Source organism: Betta splendens, chromosome 9 (assembly GCF_900634795.4).
Source record: "Betta splendens chromosome 9, fBetSpl5.4, whole genome shotgun sequence".
In the NCBI taxonomy this organism is placed as follows: domain Eukaryota; kingdom Metazoa; phylum Chordata; class Actinopteri; order Anabantiformes; family Osphronemidae; genus Betta; species Betta splendens.
Window position 1 is genome coordinate 14,820,157 of NC_040889.2, and position 21,804 is coordinate 14,841,960.

Genomic DNA, 21,804 nt, shown 5'->3' on the forward strand with positions numbered 1-21,804 from the left:
GAGCAGGGAGAGACGTTTGCGCAGCGCCCACGCAGACGCGCGCACGCCGGGCGAGCGAGGGAGCGAGCGAGCGAGCGGGGCGCTGCCAGACCCTTTATCTGAGCAGGTAGCCTCTTTGAAGGAGGGAAAAACAGCACACTCCCACGGAGATGCGCGGGCTTTGTCTGCTGAACTGATGACAAGTTCACAGGAGAGTCAGGTGTAAGACAGAATGAGAGCATGTGGAGAGACTAAAGGAGAAGATATACATACTTTCACTAGTTACATCTGTTCTCACATTGTACTTTTGAGTGCGAATTTCGGGTGTATAGATGTAATGATATTGTAAAGTTTGTCAGTTACGGAGCATTTGTTTTTCCTACACAGCTTCATCGTGGCTGTTTTTGATCATGGCAGGAGACTCGATAGTGCGGGACTGGAAGAGAAGATGAAGGGAGAGTGGGAGGAAAGAAAGGAAGTGGTATACGTGGATTAATGCAACAACAGGACAAGCGAGCTGTGTGTGTGTGTGTGTGTGTGTGTGTGTGTGTGTGTGTGTGTGTATGTGTGTGTGTGTGTGTGTGTGGTTGTGGTTGTGTGTGGGGGCTTTCGAGGGGGTTAAGAGGGAAGATGAAAGCGAGACTGAGGATAAAACAGCCTCGCTCCATCGGGGAGTGTGTGTGTGTGTGTGTGTGTGTGTGTGTGTGTGTGGGGGGTGGGGGCTTGTCTTGCATATTACAATCCACAACAAGCAGAACAAATCCAGAGCTGGTTGATGCCACAAGTGAGTTTTTTCTTCTTCTATTCTGGCTCCACGGTTCAGTGAGTGTGACTGGTACAGTGGCGGGCACCAGCTGGGAAGAGTTAGACCTCTTTGTACAGTGCTGTGTCGATGACACACAAAGGCAGATAGAAGGACGCCCGTGGGGCTCGGCGGCACAGCGCAGCACAGCTACAGTTTTGGAGTTTGACTCACTGGACAATTTACACGCCAAAATGACACGAACTGCTGTTTCACATGGAGGAGGAGTGTTGCAAGAAGATGTGGAGGATGTAGAAAACAAGGCTAAAGCCCACTGTAGCATCCACATAGTGTTTGAATTTGAATCCTTGGAGCCACGGAAGTGAGATTTGTCAATAATTGTGCTCTAATAGGAAGGACTGAAGCGAACTTGCTGAAGTGTTTTAAACCTGCAGATGCTTCAACGTTACAAAGAAAGTATGTGGTCTTAAAATTCTGTTTTGCTATTTTCCTCTGGGTCTCAGTTAGACTTGAACTCTGAACCCATTTTTAAATTGGGATATATTGAGTTCGATCGAGTCCAAACAGAGCTGGACAGCATCTGGCAGTGGTTGAACTGCTCCAGGTTCAGCTCATTTTCCTAAAGAGCATCGACAGGAGTGTGCTCAGCTTAAAGCCATCACCACAGCTGGTGCACAGTACACTGAAGCTTAGCTCAGGACACACTCTCTAATTCATGAAGTTGAATCCATAGTCAGGCAACGATAAAGAGAAACCAACACAATAGTGTACACGTATGTTTTGTGACTTATCTGGAAGATTGCTGTCAAATGCTCTTTTTTCTACAACACACTTTGTAGCATAAAACAGGACTCATTGTAATTTAGGAACTGGAATAATTTCATTCAGATGCTAGAAATAACTGACTGTTGACCTTCACACATTAATTATTTGTTCTATTTGATCAATACATCCATTAATATTCCGTCCACAATATAATATGGATGAGAAAATCACTTATCAAGCAGAACCAGGAAATAATTGGTGTTTTTGTTATTTTTTCTCTCACGTGCGATGTCTCACGGTTACACCTAATGAAAATGAATGAATGAAAGAAAAGAAATGTGCCTGGCTACACGCGGAACACTCACACGAAGGTGATGAATGATTTCACAATTTAAAGACCCGTTCACCGGTTCAGCCGTGGCATCGCCGCGGCAACAAGGTGCTTTGTGCGAGAGCCGACTTCGAGTGGCATTTTAATTTGAATCCTCTGCCCACTTGGCCCCGGACATCAGCCCTCACAAAGTTAGCGCGACAACCGAGGACCCTCCAGGTCCTGACATCTGGTCCCAGCTGTTAATCTTGGCTGACCAATCAGTGAGGGGTCAGGGGATGAGTGACACTCATAAGATATGAAAAGCGGTGATGAATCCCCTCCTTCCTGCGCTCCCTCCTCCTCCTCCATCTAACCTCCCGGTCACGCACAGCCGCTCGCTGCCTCGCTCTCAACCACTCATTACTGTAATTGGAGGGTTTGGAGAGATACGGCACAGAGACAGAAAGGAGGCAAAAAAGCAAGGTTGGGAGACAGGGAGCGAGGTTGTCGGAGGTCAGAGGCCCCGCCCTCCTCCACTCTCCTCCTGCTTTGTGTTGTTCTGCTCTCGCCGTCTCTCGCTGTATCCGACTTTTTCTCTAAATCCAGAGCCGTGCAATTGCTTTGGCTTTTCTATAAAGACGCAGCATCAAAGGGGCTAAAACTAAATATCAAGTTTCTAAGACTCTCTTCACTTCTTTCTCGCAATCCTTCCTTTCTTTGTTCAACCACAGCTGCTGTGTTTTGTCATGCTTTCTGCCTGCTAGCCTCTGTCACCGGGCTCAGGATCGTGTGCGGTTTCGTGTTTGCACGCGTGCGACAGGAGGAACGAGAGAGAGAGAGAGAGAGAGAGAGAGAAAGTGGTGTTAGCAGCTGAATGTTTTCTGTGGTCAGTGAAAACAGGCCAAGGTTAAGGGTGTGAAAACAACTTAAAGCAACATAATGGATGTTCAAAAAAGCTGTGGCCAATTTAGCAACTAATAGGAGGCAACAAAAAAGAGGAGGTCACCAAGACGGGGAGGAATAAAACACATCACATCAAAGCTGATTCAAATGTCTTTGTCTGTGTATGATAGGAGTAATTGAAATGCCCCAGTGAAACGGTCCAGGCGGAGTCACATGGAGTCAGCTGAGCTTTATAGCTGATAAACTGCAGAGGAACCTTGTGAAGCAGCCGATCACTGAGAAGCGACCAAACCATCCAAACCATCAAGTGGGCAGAGACAGAACGTACATTCCAGACAATATTGTCGTGAAGAAACTCAAACGGAGCGAGCGTAGATTTTACCTACAAACCCTGGTAAAGTAAATACGAAACGGTATTTTTGATCTGGTCTTTTGCTTTTTTAACTTTGCATTACAAAAACAGATGACTGCCACCTGCTGGTGTGGAGACATTTCAATCTCTCATGGAGTTTTACCGTTTTGTATGTAATGAAAGTAATAATATACTGTATGTATAGAAAAATGTAGCGTGAGGAATATGAACATGAAGGACCAACTGGGTACAACTCTCAGTAGCAGCTCCATGAGGACCGTACAAATGTTCTATGTATCTGTGTTTTTTCTCCCATTAATGAGACGAGCAGCTGGTGAGGAATAACAACAGCCTTAAATTTTAAATGTCAACATGTGACTTTTAAAAAGTGAGAAGAGAAGAAGTGGATATGAATGTGTGTGTGTGTGTGTGAGAGAGAGAGAGAGACAGAGAGAGAAAGAGAGAGGGACTCATGTAATTGCTGGGTGGGAGGTTGGAGAGGCGTGAATGTTATCGCTCTACCATCGCTTCCCCGCCACACACACACACACACACACACACACACACACACACACACACACACACACACACACACACACACACACACACACACACACACACACACACGTCCCTCCTGTACAACCCCTCTGCTCCAAATCCCTCAGACTGCCTGCCTAAGCAGTACACACACACACACACACACACACACACACACACACACACACACACACACACACACACACACACACACACATAAACAAAGGGGGATTAGACTTACAGACCCACAGCTACACACACTCTCATGTATAAACACACACGCCCTCTGTGCCCCCGTGTTTTCTCTCGTCCTTGTTTTTTATTACTTCTTTTCTTGTCTCTATCTTTCAAACTCCCACAGCTTGTAGAAAAAATAAAAATAAAGCAATTTACAGGCACGCACATGATAATATTGATGCTGTGTGTCCATGCAGGGAGATGCTTCCATGCAAATTGAGACACAGGGTGAAGGGCCTGGCGAGTGTGTGAGAGTGTGTTTTCCTTTCCCTGTGTCGTTGTGTGAAGCTACTTTCTGTCCTTTTAAGGCCACATGTGACCGGCCTCTCTCTCCCTCACTCTCTGTCTATGTCACTCCACCTATCTCTCTTTTGTGTTTTCTTTTCCATTATAGATCGCCGTCTTTCTTTTCATTTTGCTTCTCCCCTCCAATCCATTCCCTCTAAGTCTTTCTGCAGCTTTGTTTTTCCATCTCGTCTGTCTCCTATCTCCTCCTCAGCACTGTAGCAAGAACCCATCCATATAAGTCATTTAACCCAGCACTGAGCTCGAAAATCTCATTTTTCTTTAACCAAGTGGAGAAATCTGTCAGCGGGTAAGATAATCCCACTTGTTCCCAATGCAAATCAATTTGCGTCAAGATTCTTTCTGCACTCAAGTGCCACACTCAAATCAAGTATGATACAAGCGTCGCGCTATGCCGTCTCCCGTGTTTCATGACAGGGCTTTTATTTCTGTGACGCCGTTGAAAATAAAAACAGTAATCCTGCGCCAGGAGCCAGAACAGTTATCTTGTCCCCACAGACAAAGTTATTCATCCATTTTTTGGGGGAAAATAGTAAAAATGAGATACTTTTTAGTAGTGCGTGTCATTTTCCCGCTATATCTGCTGCAGTCCCTGTTTGCCTGGGCGTCTTCGACATAAGCGATCCTCGCAGCTCCCTGCCAACACCGGCTTTGCTTCATCACATGAGACCCCCCTTCATTTTCTGTATCCCTGAATTTCAGGTACACCTTCATCATGCAGGAATGAGATGAAGGTACTGTATGAAAAAAAGAAAAAGGATGTGTGTGAGTGTGTGTGTGTGTGTGTGTGTGTGTGTGTGTGTGTGTGTGTGTGTGTGTGTGTGTGTGTGTGTGTGTGTGTGTGTGTGTGTGTGCGTGCGTGATGAGAAAGCAGCTATTGAAATAGCCCCACTCCCCCACCGCCCTGCGCCATTCTCCTGGAGAGCGCCTGAAATCGGAGCTCTTTGTGAAAACACCATAAGAGCATTTCAGGTTCATTCGATGAGCCACGGCGTACAAAGCAAAAAAAAGTAGGGTGGGGATGAAAGGCAAAAAGAAAGCAGTGGAAGAGTAGGAAAGGAAAGCGATAGATATGGGATGAAAGGTGGAATAAGTGATACAGAAAGAATACAGCTCCTTTCTCCATATGTTTTTTCTCTCTTTATGAATTTCCATAATCCCCAAGAGGGAGAATACAGCACTTCCCCTTTGAGGGATTAAAAATGACGACTTCTCAGCTTGCAACAATTGGCATTGTTCACTGAAGAAAGCTGGGCCTGACTGCTGAGGAGGGCTGCGATAAAGAGTGCAAACACAGTTGAGCACCAGGATTAGGCTGATGGATTGTTTTACTGAGGGTCAACGTGGGCCAGAATCAGAACTCGCCCACCTCAAACGTGATGGAAACCACTGGGGGGCAAACGAAAGGCAGCTTCGTAACACGCTGGGTTTGTTTATTTGGGGAGACACGTCATGCTGGAGAACTTTACCAACAGCATATTAGATTTGTCTCATGAGGCACAGACATTTCCCAGCAAAAAACACTTTGTTCCAGTGGAAGTGATGCAACCAGAGGAGACACTACAGCAGCTGAGGAAATCCACACAGGTTAAGGTTTTGCATCAAGTTCTACTTTGGCTAAAAGTGTTTGTGAACGTGTTTGTTGAGCCTGTGCTGGTCGCCACGTTGGACGGTAGCTCAGCGGCTCTTTAGGCAGGTGTTCGGCCCAAAACGATCCACTAACATCACACAGAACACTCACTGTGGTACCGCACAGTCTTCCGGGGGGTCGGGTTCCAGTTGAGCCCCAGCGACTTCTGCCACCCGAGTATTAACACCAGGAGCAGGACCTTGGTCCCGCCCACGGCTCCCATGTCAGCTCCCATTCGTCAGAGCAGCCGCTGAGTGATGGATCGAGGAATCAATCTGTTGATCGGTGGGACTCTGGAGAGCAGTCGGGCTCCTGGCAGCCTGCCGAGAGAAGGAAAAACCAACACATCAGCTGGAAGCAGCGTTTCTTTCCCTCCACTGGCTCGGTTGTTTATCAGAAACACTTTTGTCCAAATACAATTTACAACATGCACATTTTTCAAAGAGCCGCACGACGCACATTCACATATTGAAGCCGTAGCGGGAGATTAATTTCTCACTTTTGAAAACAAGAACCATACAAGTGAACCTTGTCATTAAAATCCGTCATAATATAAAACAAACAGCACGGATGAAGCTGTAATCACTTTGTGTGAAGCGTGTGTGTGTGTGTGTGTGTGTGTGTGTGTTTGAGTTCCTTACTCTGAATGATAATCCAGCAATCGCCACTCAAAAAGCTCAGGAATAGCTTATCACCTGTCAGGCCAATACAGCAGCACTATATTAAACCGGGCCCGAGTTATCAAAGTTAATTGATGCTGGCAACACATCTAACGCCAATGTGTTGGGAAATGAATGTCAGGGCAAGGACAATCCAATAGTACTGAGGTTGTAAATGAATTGGTTTATGCCTAATGAACGTGTCAAGTGTGCGGCGGCAGAGAGGCATTACGTTCCACTAACAACGCAGGGAGATTGACTTTGTACGGCGCTGCAGGTGAGAGACACACACACACACACACACACACACACACACACACACACACACACACACACACACACACACACACACACACACACACACACACTCCCAGGTGTTGTTTTGTTCGTCCGTGAGGACTTGTCCGCGACTGAACCTTTACCTCGTGGTGCGTTTGTGCAGAATTGTTCTTTCCAAAACTCATCGTGTTGCTGCTCGACCAACACATTCGTAATGAATCATGTCAGTTATCGATGAAGAATTGTGAAATCAACTATGAACCGCAGTAATGAAATTAAATTTTTTTCTTCGCACACAGGCTGTGAAAACAACTTTGGTGAATTATACTTGACTGCTGTCATGAGTGGACGCGCCGCAGCCACCTGTGCTAACAAGCTTCAATCAATGATGCTGAGTGGGAGGAAAGGAAATAACATGTGCTTGTTTTATAGAACTCCACAAATGGTTTTATTAGTCAAGAAAGTCAGATTTATTGGTTAAATACAGGTCACAGCCGAACCGTCAAGACGTTGAGAGACAGTCCTCTGCTGCATTATAAAACCCAACACTGCTATTAAGGCAACGCTTGTCAAATGGTGTTAAAGTTTAGCCCTCCGACCTGGCGGAGGCGCTGTTCCTACTTGTTCCTATGTTCACTTCCTCTTTCCTGTTTGGGCTAATCACTATCACCTGCTGCTGTCCTCGATCCTCATGCTCCTTGTTTGTTTTCATTATTGTTCATTGCTTGGTTTCATTTTGAAAGACAGGTCCTTTGTTTTATATTTTCTTGCTAGTTTGTGCCTGTATGAGCAGTGAAGTTTAGTTCTTGGTTTGTCGGTTTTTCAGCTCTGTATTTTGTAACATAAGGGGCCAGTTCCCAGTAGGATGAAGGAGATCTGGTATGAGATTACCACACAGTAACTGGCTCCCTGACTGCAAAGGGAGGACACGGTTCTATTTAAATGTCATTTTAAAATGCTGGGGCTGAGTTTTCGGGTATTGTAGTCTAAAGGCAGCCTCAGAGATGCATATGTTAAAAAGCTTTTGAACATGAAACCAAAACTATCCGCGTGTCTCAGCAGCACGATGAGTAAGTTAGAACAAACACTTTAGCTTTGCAGCTCGCTGAACCCGCTGAACTCTCTGCTACAGTGCTGCCGGAACTTTACCAACCCAACCTCTGCAGCTATGAGGAGGTATGAAGGTTATTTCTAATGCTGGGATTCTTATGAGGACCAAATATCTCCATAAGTACTGAAATACATGCAGATGCACAGCACAAATATCACCCCCCCACACACACACACCTGCTGCATATCAGAGCCAGTGAAATGGCGCCTTTGATGCGTGCTCATCGGAGAAAGGAAGCCATTGACTTTTAAACAGGCACAAAATGTCAAACTGTATTTACTTTAACCCAGCACAAAGTGGGCGTGTACCTCTGCATTTGCAACCCGTTTGGTCTCCTGCGCTCCACCACCCGTTCCCACACGTGAAGACAAAATTCCTGGCCGAGCACGCGTGCGTTTGCTGGATTGGCAGCGCAGCTAATTGAGAGTTGTGTGTGTGTGTGTGTGCGCGTGTGTGTTTGTGTGGCCACATCCAACTAACGTGACTGTTATCGATTACACTTTTGAGAGAATAAGAAGAGGCTGAAAGAAGAAAAAATCTATCAAACTTTCCCCTCCGCCCGCCTCCACCACCCCCCAGATCGGATCACGGCGACGTGCTGTTAAATGAGCGTGCTTAAACGCTAGGCCCGGGCGAAATCTCCCCGAGCCGAGCGGTGCCCACTATCAGCCTTATTGGATCGATGCTGGAGGCCTAGCCGGCCAACGCTTGAGTGAGCCGAGGAGAGATTGAGATGGAGGGCTGAGAGGAGAAGAGAATGGGAGGGAGAGTTAGATAAAAGAAAAAATCACATCTGGAGATATTGCAGGAGGCTTGCACTTTTTTTCTTTTCTGTCCATCTGAACATCCACTCCTCCGTTTCGGCGCTGAGATGTAACAAAGCGAAGTGGGCATCCTGAAGGCTGGATTAAGTGAACAGCACAGCGCGTTAACGCCACGCGGGGGGGAGGAAGTAGATGGTGGAGCAGATGGAGTAAACCTTAGACCTTCATGCAGTCCGAGACTTTAAATAAATAACACTAACAAGTTCAGTGGGGTGAAAATATGATTCTGAGCCGGCTCAATCAGCAGGCAAATCCTTTATTGATTTAAAAAAATCCATCAACTCTGACTGTTTCCTCATCACAACACCTCACACTTGATCTTTCCCACTTTCAGACACGCTATCACGCTACTGAAAGACGAAAGCTTGTCAAAGTAAATGCAAGTGCTAAAACAGCAAAACGAATTGGATCTAGTCGTTGGGAAACGTAGGGAGAAACATGGAAATCTGAACACTGAACATTCTCACTACATTTTTAACATGGTGCATCTGACATACATACATCGCGGGGCGCGGAGGGACTTTTCTACGGTTCCAAGCGGGTAAATCCAGCCGTTCACTGCAGAGCGATAACAATCAGCAGGAACACAGTCGCTTACTGCAGAGCTGCTTTCTATTCAGTGTCGTCGGCCATTTGTTTGCGACATGAGCCCACTCCACTGCTAAGATTCTCACTGAATAGCTGAATTTCTAAGTGTCGTCCGCAGGGAACTGCGCGAAGGCCCGGGGACACGGCCGCCGCCGCCGCATGATGCATCGTTCTCTCTCCTTTGCACCAGTCGGAGCCTTATGATGCCTCTGCGCGGTGCGCGGAGCGAGATGCGGCCCCGCTTCTCCCCCCGACGTCCAAATTAACTGGCTCGCGTCTCTCACCGCGGCCTCTTTAAGGTTCCGGCCGCGTCGCATAACTCTGCAGGCGGCGTCAAATCATCTTTCAGCTGCTGGTGTTGTTGTCGAGCCTGGTTTAAGCTAATGAGCTGAGACACAGCAGTCTAATAATATCAGTCAGCGCTCCACAATGGAGAGCTCATTAAAACATACAGAGAAATAGGCCACATGTTCTGATTAGGCTGCCGTGTGGGATTTTGTGGCCGCGCTTGTCGATTCTTGTCATTGTGTGTGTTTCCCCTTCAAGTGTGTTTGGAGGTAAGACGAGTCCCTGCTGGGAGAAGCAGAGGAGGGTTTTTCTTCGGAGTGAGTGGCTGTCGAGGGAAAAATAGGGCTGCCTCCCCCCGTTCGTCTGTCCTCTTTTCTGCATGGCTCCACGCCTTTGTTTTCCCCACCTCTGCTTTCCTGACAGCTTCTCCCCTTCCTGCCACACGGCTGCACACTCGCTGACCTCCGGGGGAGTCCCGGCTGATTGCTGCTGCTTGTAGGCATTGTTTGACTTTTTAACCCCGACCTCTAAACCTGTTACATTGAATCAGGGGGCATCACCCGCCGCTCCCCACCTCTACTATCACACCGGTGCAGACTTAATGTCCATTACCTCTGGCTGTTAGATGGATGGACTACAGAGCAGCCCCCACCCTTCCCGTCCCCTCTCACCTCCTTACAAAACAAACAGAGCCGCCCCCCCTCACCCTCTTAACCCCCCCCCCCCCCCCTTCCTTCCTCCCTTCCTACCTTCCTTCCTTCCTTCCTGCCCTCCACCTTTTATTGCTTCGGCAGCATTTTAAAAAACACACTCAAGTACAAACACAAGTGAGAGGTCTCACACACAAAAGCTGTCCACAGTGCACAGAACAAGCTGGATCAAACGATTTCACACCTCGTGGACGGAGGGATGAGAGCGATTCCAGCACTTTTATGCTGTGTTTCCTTCCCTTTGAAAGCATCACAGAGGGAAACTGGAGACGTATCGGTGCATTAACGCTCGGGCTTGTAGGGGCCTCTGAAGCAGCTGATGGCTCATTTTCAACACACGCATTACGTAAAAAATTAAAGAAACTAAAAAAAACGTGTTTCTTGACAGAATAATAGTCTCTGCAACGGCATAAAAAGCTGTTGGAAATGAAACCTTGCATATAAAGTGAGGCAAAAATTAATTTGGTATAATTTATAATTATCTTAGCATTACAGCTCTAGGCAAGGCACTAAACCTGAATGATGGACACAGAGATGCCAGCATGAACTATTTTAGGTGAGAATGTTTGTTTTTCGATGCATGTTCGTGTCGTGTAAGATCATCTCCTGTGATCTGAATCCTCATTACAGCCAATGGAGGTCACTGAGAACGAGCACAAGCCTGATTAATGCTATGGATTTGTTTCTGATTTGGAAACTGCTCCCAAAGATGAATAGCTTTTTTTATACTGTAGAAAAATCTATGACCAAGTGATAATTTGTGATCATGTTTGTGATTCAGATGTATTCGGAAAGGTTCAAAACGTTATCTGAGAGCGTGAGCCTTAGGGGAAGATGCATCATATGGTAATGTCTCCAGTTGAGATAAATATGCGCAGCTGAAATGTTTTGATCAGCCAGTTGGCCTCCAAAAACATGAAGGCCTGTCAAAAAAGTTTGAGGGATTTGAAGCATTTGAGTTCAATGTCTGGAATTTGAAATATTTAAAAATGTACAATGACTCCAGCTGTAAACCTTGAAAAGATTTCAAGGTCCTGAGTTCAGGTTCAGAGCAAAATGACTATGAAAAATATTGTGTTGCAGCGCTGCCTGCAAAACCGATGACTTGTGGGATGTAAAGTGAGGGACGTTAACAGGGAGCATTTATTTGTGTTTTGGCAATTCCTTCTTACACATTTATCCAGATTCTGTGGAGCTACATGTGCAACAGGGCTGAAATAAAAACACAGCTCTACGTAAGAAGCCTTTTCCTGTGCACTGACAGCAAAGTGGAGGTGCAGCAGACCTGATGCACAGCTTTGTTCACGGTGTGGAGTTAATGGAGCATACGTGGTCTGTCGGCCGACAGTTAAACATGGACACACGCCCACCCCCCCGTATGCACACAAAGACACAGGTGGACACTTAAGGAAGAGTGCATCATCTGAATTCACGGCTGAGTGACACCTTCACTTGCAGTGGATCGTTTGCACATATACTGTAGGTGACGGGAAGGTGTCGAGTCTTTACGTTGACCAGCTAATGGTGACGAGACTGTGTGTGTGTGTGTGTGTGTGTGTGTGTGTGTGTGTGTGTGTGTGTGTGTGTTTGTGTGTGTGTGTGTGTGTGTGTGTGTGCGTATGTGCGTGTGTGTGTGTGTGTGTGTGCGCGCGCGTCTGTACGTGTGTGTGTGTGTGCGTGTGTGTGTGTGTGTGTGTGCGTGCGTGTGTGTGCGCTCTCAACTGCCACAGATAAAAGCCTGATAATCAAAGAGGTACTCGCTCAACTGCCCGTGTGTGTCTATGAATGTGGAACATGAATGAGGAATTGTGCGACGGTGCTCGGCGCGATGCTGACGCCTTTCCAAACAAAGCGTTCTGAAATCGCCCCTCTTAAAAGCGAGCCGTCCATCGGCTCGCGAGCTTCCATCTATTGTCATGCACCTGAGCACGTCGCTTCCTCGTTCTGCACACAATTAAACTAAAACGATCTGCTAACTAGCGCCGAGGCGTTCAAATGCATCGTGCTGATTAGAATTCACGTCTCACGCTAATTACTTCGCATTGAAGGAGAACCGAGAGCTGCAGTTGACTTTAAACAACATATTTCCACTTGATGGAAACGTCAAAACCCCCCAAAACAAAGCAGGAGAGTAGAAACATCTTAGCCTCCGCCCAGCACCCCGCTCTTTTATGTCTCTCCCCTGGGAGAAATTGCAGGCCTTCAAATCTCCATCGTCTCTTCTTTCATCTCTACTGTAGCGTTTGCTCGCCCGTCCACACTCTCTCTCCGCCCCACCCAACCCCCACAGACCCCTCCCTCCCTCCCTCGCTGCCCTGTTCCAGTCACGGACGGCTGGCCAGGCGTGGTCGGCTTATAATTCTTTGATCGGGGCTCTGATCTCTCCCATCAGTGCCAGTGGCTCCAGCTGATTACAGATGAAATGGATCTGATTTGGACTCAGACTGCAGGCCAAACACCTGCTCAGACCTGAAGAAGTGATAGAGGAGGAGGTGTGGGTGTGATGGAGCTGGAGAAGTCGACGTCCAGCTAATCAGACGAGGGACCATCTGCGCGTTTGGCTCGTGGTGGTGGCTGGATGCCTGGTAGAAGCAGATCTGAGTCCAATCGTTTGGTTGGTGGACATGAAATGTGATATCATTAAGCATCAACAATACTTGATCAACTTCTCTGTAGACGTCAGGAGCTGATTTATTCAACTTTGATTCACTCTCTCTGCTCATACCAAGACTTCTGCTGGCTTCTGTTGACGAACTGGAAAATATGATAGTTTTCCACCACAAGGGACCTGGAACCTTGCTGAGAACGTCAGAAGCTCTACTCTGCCTTTTAATGAGAAGAAACAGGATCCCAGAAAGCATCATTATGGAAACAGCATCACACGTTTATACAGACTTCCACAGGTCTTCTGCAAATGCTGATCAATAGACTGTAAAGCTTTTGATATGTCAGTGGCGTGAAGGGAACCCAACTCACAGGGCCTTCAACCCAGTGAACGTTCCAAATCCTGTGGAAAAGTACACGTCAATGACAAATACTGTACAATATGTTTCTTAGGAGCTACAGTAAATACGCTACCAAAGGATTTAACAAGTAACCCAAAAAAGGTCTTCTTTCTCTCCTTATTCATAGATGGCTGCATTCATTAGCTCTCCACCATCTTCACTAGAGATTCATTTTTATAGCATCAGCTAATTTCATCAGTGCATCGGCCTCTCTGGTAAAATCTGTAATCAGTGAAATGAGGAGACCTGATCATGAGCCACTTGTAGAACTCGCCCCGAAATGAAAATCATCTTACCTAAATCATAACCTTTAAGCAAATTTAATTAGACAACTGTACTTAACCATGTTCTGTGTCGTTCTCTACAAATACAAACTTAGCAAACCTTGTCAAGATTAGCCTCCACAACCTACATGGAGGAATATGAATGAATGTGAATAATTGTAATGATACGTTAGCGGGAGCAGACGCACTGTCTGGACCCCCCCCCCTCCACAGCAGCACCACCCCTCCTCCCCCCGCGTCGACCTTGTGCTGTCAGCGCGGGGAGAACTGGCAAAATCCACACGCATTCGCGTCCCCGGCCTGGACCCGCCCACCCGCCGGCCCGGCCCGGCCCGCGGGCCCGGGGCATGCTGGGTACAGTAGCGGTCGTCAGAGCACATGCGCTGATCCACGAGCGCCGTGCAGCAGCGGGTCGATCGCACGCGAGCGGTCCGACGCTGCGGTCACATGCATCCACTGTACGCAGACCCTAAACGCACCCGAACATCAAGTAAAACACACACACACACACACACACACACACACACACACACACACACACACACACACACACACACACACACACACACACACACTTCAGTCCCGCCGCTCACATATGTTGCAACGTGCTCATCACACACCAGCGCACTAATCAAATCACTCAGGCAAACAGGCTATTTTTCCCCCCCGCCACCGGATCCAGGCAAACAAAGAGCCGACAAACTTTCTCTGTTGTATTTCAGAGCTCATTAAAAGCTGTTCACCGCTGCACGCTTTAGCGCCGTAATCAGCTCTGAATAATAGAGGCGGTCGTATTGACGCCCGCGGGCGCCCGACGTACTGTCTCGCTTCACAACAACAACCGCTGGGCGTGCGGACGCACAACGCTACGGCACACACGCCCACGCGCGGCATCGTTCCTGTGCCTGAGCTCCGTCTTCTGGCTTCGCGGGGGCCGCCCACCTCGCCCCCCCGGGGGGGGGGTTCCGCCAGTGCTCCTTCGCCTCCACCTCCCACTCGCTCGCCCCTCTCTTTAGCGCCGCTCCTTTCATGGAGCTCTCGCTGAGTCCGGAGCCCTGGGTGCCGGTGAGGAGCCACCGGGCCGAAAGGTTACCCCTAGCTAGGTTCCTATGGAAACAACCCACACACCTTGATGAGGGAGGAAACGCACAATGGAGAGAGTGGCCAGAATGGTGGCTGATAGATTACCAGCAGGGCTGAAAGGGAGCGAGCGCAGCTGACTGTAATGTAAATCTCGAGGCTTGGAGGACGTTTGTGGGCTGAGGCTTTCATGGTCCACATCAAAGCTCTGGTATCTGGAAGCTGTTTTATATTCACATCTTCCGTTTGACCGTCCAAACACATATGACCACAACCAATTTTAGCACGAAGATGCTCACTTGCCCCGCGAGCATCTCGATGCCACGCCGCAGCGTGTTTTCGGGGCATTTAACTCCCCAGCAGCGCCGCGCATTAGCATTTAGATTCCTCCGACTTCTCAGCGGTTTTGTTCAGTCACTTTTCATGTTCATCAAATGCCGTGCGCCTCGGACTCGGCGGCGGGACCGAACGAGGCAGATTTGTTCCAGAGCGAGACGATCAACGGAACCTACGGAACCATCAGACACGAGGAACACGCGAGGAATCTGTCTGAATTCGACCATTATTGTTGCTGCCGTTCAAATCCGAAAAGCTGAACGTAGCTTCAGGTGCCTCCTCTCGACCTCGCTCACGGGCTGGAGGGCCCTTGAGCAACATACTTAACCCAGCATTTTCCAACGTGCTCAGCGACTGAGAGAATTCTAGAGACAATGACAGAGTTGGGCTTCCTGCGCCCGGCATTTCCAGTGGCCAAATTTAGCGGCGTGTGGTCGTGCTGGGCAGCTCCCAGGAATGAATGTGCGTTTCTGTAGAAGACAAAAATGCCAAGCGGGGCATTTCCGAGCAGGCGCGTGCACCGTCAGCAGAAGTCAAATCCTTTTGTGGATGAATAAATGTATGGAAATATCTGCAGCTATCGGATCAGGTAGCGAAATCGACGCTCATCAGCTAAAAATGCACCTAGAGGCAGACAAGGAGACGAGGAGAGGAGTGAAAGATGAGGAGGAAGGATAGAGGAGACATGATGCTCTAACCAAGGGTCTATTAGAAGCTGATAGCTGAGTGAAAGGCAATAGGCTACAGTGCCACTATGGCCCCGGCTTTACATTACCAGCTGCCCGCTCTGCGCTTTGTTGAACACACGGGCTGATCGATACCGGCGAGCAGGAAGGAGAAGAGGGTAGGAGGTGAGGAGGAGAGAAAATGGCTCCAGGTTTACGGTAAGATAAACTGGAATCAATAGAGACGAGCAGGACGGCTGCTGCGAGGAGCGGAGGCTTTCGCTCCATCACCCCATCACGGCCCGAGGACAGCGAGGACCGGCCGGCTCACCGTCCAATGCCAGCACACGATGTCATCAGTATATGCAGTATATGAACTTTATTGTTTCTGCATTCAGAACTCAGCAGAAGCACTTGAACGCATCGCGTCCTCTGACGGCTTCACAATTTCCCCCAACCCTCGTTCCGTCTCTCTCTCTCCTTCTCTTTGTGTGCGTTTGCCATTCAAAATACAGCTTGTCACGAAAATATGACCAAATACATTTTCCCCATTCGTCTCAACAGCCGAGACGAATAAAGGCCCGCTCGGCTGTTTGAGGGTTCACAGCAGCAGCCCGAGTCGCTCCAACGCTGCTTTGTCGCAGCGTGTGCGCGCTGATGTGTTCATAAATCTACCCATGCGCACCTGTCACACTCACAGCAGCCTTCCCTCCTTCATCCTCCTCTTCCTCCCGCTCTCCCCCTGCTCGCTGTCACGTCCTGCGACCCCCCCCCCCCCCCTCACCCCCTCACCCCCCTCCCACCTCCTGCCCCGTCCCCTTCTCCTCGTCTGTGACGGCGCCCTGTCAGAGGAAAAGCTATTTATGATCGGCAACCAATATCCTCGGAGAGATAAACGTGTGAGAGACGGCGAGAGAAAGAGAGAGGGATGCGGCGTTATTAGAGAGAACGGGGGGATAAGTGTGTTGTGACGGAGCGCGAGGAACACGCACACGCGGAGGGGGGAAAAAACACCGATGGAGGAACATTGAGGCTTATGAATGTGTGCGCACAGCTTGATGGTTTGATCGCGGGAGCTGTACGACAGCGTGTTTTTTGCCCCCCCCTCGTCCCCCAATGCAACTCTGTAGTCGGGAGGCGGAAGCTGGGATACAAATGACTTTCCTCATCGGAGACCATTTACTAAAGTCTGCCAGACGCACAGTCGCTCCATCAATCAGACAACGTATTGTAAATGAGAAAGCTCGTCAGCGAACACACACACACACACACACACACACACACACACACACACACACACACACACACACACACACACACACACGCAATCAGGGCAGCGCTCCAATATTTCTGGACCTCGCTGTAGAGTTGTGCTTTTTACTGTATTTACCTCATGGATCTATTTATTTGTTTGCAAACGCTTCATCTCTAACTATAGAAAACGAGACAACCAGCTCCACCTTCACCATCTGCTGATGTTGTTTCCGTCTGAAGACAACACATTTTTTTCATTTCATCCATAATTAGAAATGTTTTGTTTGTCACATTTTCTTTTTCCTTTGAAGGTTTCTAGCAGTTAAAGGCACCAAACAAAGGGAGATGATTTCACAATAAGGATCTCCTCCTTTAGAAACGTTTCACTTGCTTCCATCATTAGGTGATTTCCGGCTACTACTGTGAGTCAAGGACGCAAAAGAAACCTTGTTTCTGCAGCGACATGGAACTAATCTGCAGTGGAGTTTGGTGCATTGACAGCAGCATTAACAGCAACTTAGAGAGGTTTCTAGTGAGCTACCTGTACCTGTACATTCCACAGCCTATGCTACTTGAGCTCAGCAGTGTGACCGTGCTGTCTTTACAGACACGTCCTTGTGCTTTTACTTACTGCCACTTTTGGCAGTAGTTGAAGAAGTATAAAGTTTCTTTTTTACCTGCGAGATGAGGACTTAGCACGCAGACAGAAGTCAAGCAGGCCCCGTCGCTGGGAGGCTGCCACAAAAGAGACAAGTAATCCTCTTTAAAGGCACAAGTGTCATTTTGACATTGTGTGTGTGTGTGTGTGTGTGTGTGTGTGTGTGTGTGTGTGGGGCTGTGTTTTAAGGACGGTTTTTGAGGACGATGGCCCTGCTCCGTTCCTCTCCTGCCTTTGCCCCGGGTTATTTGTGCTTGTGTTTGCAGATCTGCCTGAAATAAAAGCCCGACCACCCCGACGAGCTAAACCCGAGAGGCAAAACCCAGGACAGCGGGGTTTACGGCAGCCACCGGGTGCAGGTGTGTGTGCTGGAATCCAAGCAGCCGCACCGCCGGCCGCCGCCCATCTCAGTGAGTAATCCTAAAGGTAAAACTTAAAGTTGAATTTATGGCCTTGTTTTACAAATCACAAGATTCATTTTCAGTAAAACCCGCGCCTCTCATTCTGGTCACGGTCAGTCGGGTCCACTTTACTCGCGGCGGCGCGGAAATCCATACATTCTCCTTTTTCTGCCTCCGTCTCGTTGCTCTCTGTTTGCCGCTTTTATACTTCAGATGAAATATGGCCGCATGCACTCACAGAATTAGCAAAAGGTGCGAACAGCCCTCCCTCCCCGAGGCACGCGCTCCGTCTGACACCTATAACTCACATCTCTCTTAACAAAATGCTCCGCCGTGGGCCAGGATTCAGCATCTTTCCCTGTCTTACGTTCTTCGCGAGCTCCTTTTCTGCTTCTGCGTCTTTCTGCTCCTCCTCATTGTCTCTTTGTCAACAAAGATTTTTCCCTGGCAGCGGCTGAAAACACCTGTAATGCCTGCATCCTGCGAGCTTTTGCTTCTCCTCCTCATATTATCACTGTCTCATCACTGCGTTTCCTCCCATTTCTCTGTGATTCACTCTGCCAGTGGTGCTGTGTGCACAGAAAGGCTCCAGCGGAGGTGCAGCGAGATGCCGCCGTGTTTTTCTTCTCCGCCCTTTGTTCTGTTTTTACTTCCTTACTTGTTTTTCTTCTCCTCCCTCGCGCGGCTCTGCGTTTTCTCCTCAGTCTCCCTTTCAGGTTGTTTCGCCTCTGTCTTCTTTCCGCGAACGGCTCGGGTGAAGGTCACATTGGGCTAAAAGGAGAAGAAAGGGAGAAGCAGAGACGGGCGATGAGTGACAGAGGTGGTGTTAGTCACACATTGGTAGATTTCACATACGCTATATACACTATACACACTATATACATCAAAATATCACAGTAACATTCAGCTGCTCTAAACTGAATTATTGAATGATCCACTATTAAAGTTAAAACATAGAACATTTCCATCAAGTATTTTCCATTAGGTACTTATTATATTATTATCTCATTATACTTAATGCAGCTAAGATCAGTCTGTCTGTAGATGCCAACATCTTGCGGCAATGGTGGACTTGCCTTGAAATCTAAACACACACACACACACACACACACACACACACACACACACACACACACACACACACACACACACACACACACACACACACACACACACACACACACACACACACACACACACACCTGAACGCTCCAGGCGCCCCAGATGCTGTAGACCGTATAAGTGAAATCCCTGCCTGTGTGCGTGTCTTCACGCGTGTGAACATGGAGCAGGACTCGCTAATCACAGTGAGAGCGGCGAGAACCACGCTCAGGCTGCCGGCGAGACGTGCGGGCGGGATAGTGTTACACACAGGTAGCACACAAAGGAAAAAGCCCAAGCCCCTGACGTCGTCGGTTCACAGCTGTCAATAAACTGGGCAGTGGAAACTCAGCTGCAGCCGGTGCACACTGGGCTGCAACGTATTGACTGGACAAGCTGTGATCTTCAGCAGACTTTATTGATTCAACCCCCAAAAAACAGATAACTCAAATTGTGGATGGAACCTTGACACAACCCTCCGAAAAGCTTCTGAAATTGGAAAAAAAAACATCCAGCGTTTTTACCCGAATGGCGCAATATCCTTTAAACTCAATTAGTGCGTGAAAGAAAACCAGTGTCCTTGAAAAGCAAACGTAAAATATTATCTTTGCACCGAGGCATTTTTAATCATTTCTGCTCTCATAAGGAGATAGCAAGTCAACTCGGAAAGGATCATTGAATCCTTCAGCGTTCCCACTGGGGAATGACAATATGAAATCTACCCCTGACATAAATCTTCATCTGATGGTTGAAAGAAAAAAGTTACATAGAGTAGAAATCTGAAAGTCAGTTTGACAGCACACACTCCAAAATCAAGTTATTTTAATTAAAAGTCCTGGAAAATGAGTTTAGACTTAATCTGGAGCCTCGTGGATCTGACTAACTCCCCATATGAGCGGGTGTGTGTCTGGTAGAGCAGTTAACCCTTTGGTGAGTGTCTCACCTGGGACTGACCCGCGTCTGCTTTAAAAGCTTTAACAGCAGCAGACTAACTTTAAAGGCCGCCTCTCCAGAAGGAAATATGCTGCTGGTAGTCAGGTCACACACACACACATATACACACACACAGCACCACATGACTATGTGACAACGCAGCAGCATAGGAGCCATCTCTGGTAAGTTTTTCCTGAATAAGTAAGTCATCCAGACCTCAGCTTTCCACTGGCTCCCTCCAGGAGAATCTAGCAGCCAAAACCCTGCAAGGGCTCCATAAAAAAACAAAACAAGCACACAACTCTCCACACACACTAATTCTGTACATGGACCCCAACCGCACACGCAAACACACACGCGAGGCCAAGTTGGATGACGGATGGGTGGGGAGCAGGGGGTTCTGGTTAGAAAGACTGTTAGATTGTAAAAACACCTGCATACACACGCGTCCAGCTGCTGGCTGCCTGCGTGTTTGACAGGCAGCACAGTGAGTGGCTCTGTGGACGCCGGCCAGCCGCTTGTGAATCAGCAATGACTAACAGTTTAAAGCTGCGCTCTGTGAGCTAATCGGCTGCATGCTTATTGTAAAGGCGCGCGTGTGTGTGTGTGTGTGTGGGCGGATGTGCTGTGAGCCCACGTGAGTGCTCCAGCAGGGCACGCTGTATCCGCCGTACGTCCCCATCAGGCCCAATTGTGACGACCCGGGCCTTCAATTGCTCCGCAGCAGATTTGCCATTGTCTCAGCGTCAGCGCCTTGACGCTGATCACGTGCAAGGGGCCGGAGCGCGGGCTGCACGCGTTTGTTTGCAGCAGTAATGGCAGCTCTAATCAGCAGCGCGATTGGAAGAGGCATGCGGCAATAAAGCTCAACAAAACGCCTGCCAGTCGCCATTAGAGCCGAGTCCTCTCCAAGAGCCCGGCTGGAGACACACACACACACGCACACACACACACACACACACACACACACACACACACACACACACACACACACACACACACACACACACACACACACACACACACACACACACACACACACACACACACACACACACACACACACACACACACACACACACATTCCATTTGGCTGGACATCTGGCCAAGGTCAGTGCTACAGTAAAGTTGAGCAGTGAGCGCCAGCTGCCAACCCCCCCCACCCCCCCCACCCCCCATCACATCAGCGCCACCTGCACCCCTTTTAAGAGTGAGAATGGTTGAGATGCAGAGCTGGACGTTGCGTCTTCGCCCTCCTCAGCGACTGGGCCGTTAACCCGGACCCCTCCGAGCGCCAGCCATCGCTCCCGGGTTGTGATTTACACGCCGGAACCAGGAGCCGCTCACGATTTGTTGGGGCCATTATCAGCGCTGAGGCGCGACACGCTCCGTCCACGCTGGAACCCCCCGTGAGGATCATCAATCCACGCACAACTGAAGCATCGATTACGGAATGACTAACACACGGGCGACATTACGGCCTTTCGCCTTCTTCATGTGAAATATGGCGTCTGCTCTGTTCCCTCGTCCCGTTGCTGCTCCTCGCTTTGTTTCAAGACTAGTGAAGGTTGACGTCATCCTGTTCTTACAATGTCCTGTATTTCACCCATTGGTAACACTTTTAAAGTTAAAATATTGAAGCTTAATGGGTCCAATTAAGAACTTCCAACTGTTCATCAGGAGTAATGGAACAATAACCAGCTGAAGAAGCTTTCACAACCTTGCAACGCACAAGTTGTCCTTTAAATTCAGCTGTAGATCATTGTTACATCTTTAAACACTATCATATATTCATAAACCTTATGAAGGATATTTCAATTAAAATGATTGGGTCATTTATGTA

General features: G+C 48.4%; 1 protein-coding gene across 3 annotated transcripts in view; it reads right to left on the bottom strand.

The window, feature by feature from the left end:
• The window catches only part of sema4c (sema domain, immunoglobulin domain (Ig), transmembrane domain (TM) and short cytoplasmic domain, (semaphorin) 4C), a 68,308-nt gene that overhangs the window by 26,545 nt on the left and 19,959 nt on the right, over positions 1–21,804 (bottom strand). For all 3 annotated transcript variants that reach the window (XM_029161480.3, XM_029161479.3, XM_029161481.3), the window contains 2 exons: positions 18,586–18,698; positions 5,897–6,105 (listed from right to left, as the gene is read on the bottom strand). In XM_029161480.3, the coding sequence (XP_029017313.1) occupies positions 5,897–6,020 (124 nt within the window). In that variant the 5' untranslated portion in view covers positions 6,021–6,105; positions 18,586–18,698. The remainder of the gene's footprint in view (positions 1–5,896; positions 6,106–18,585; positions 18,699–21,804) is intronic.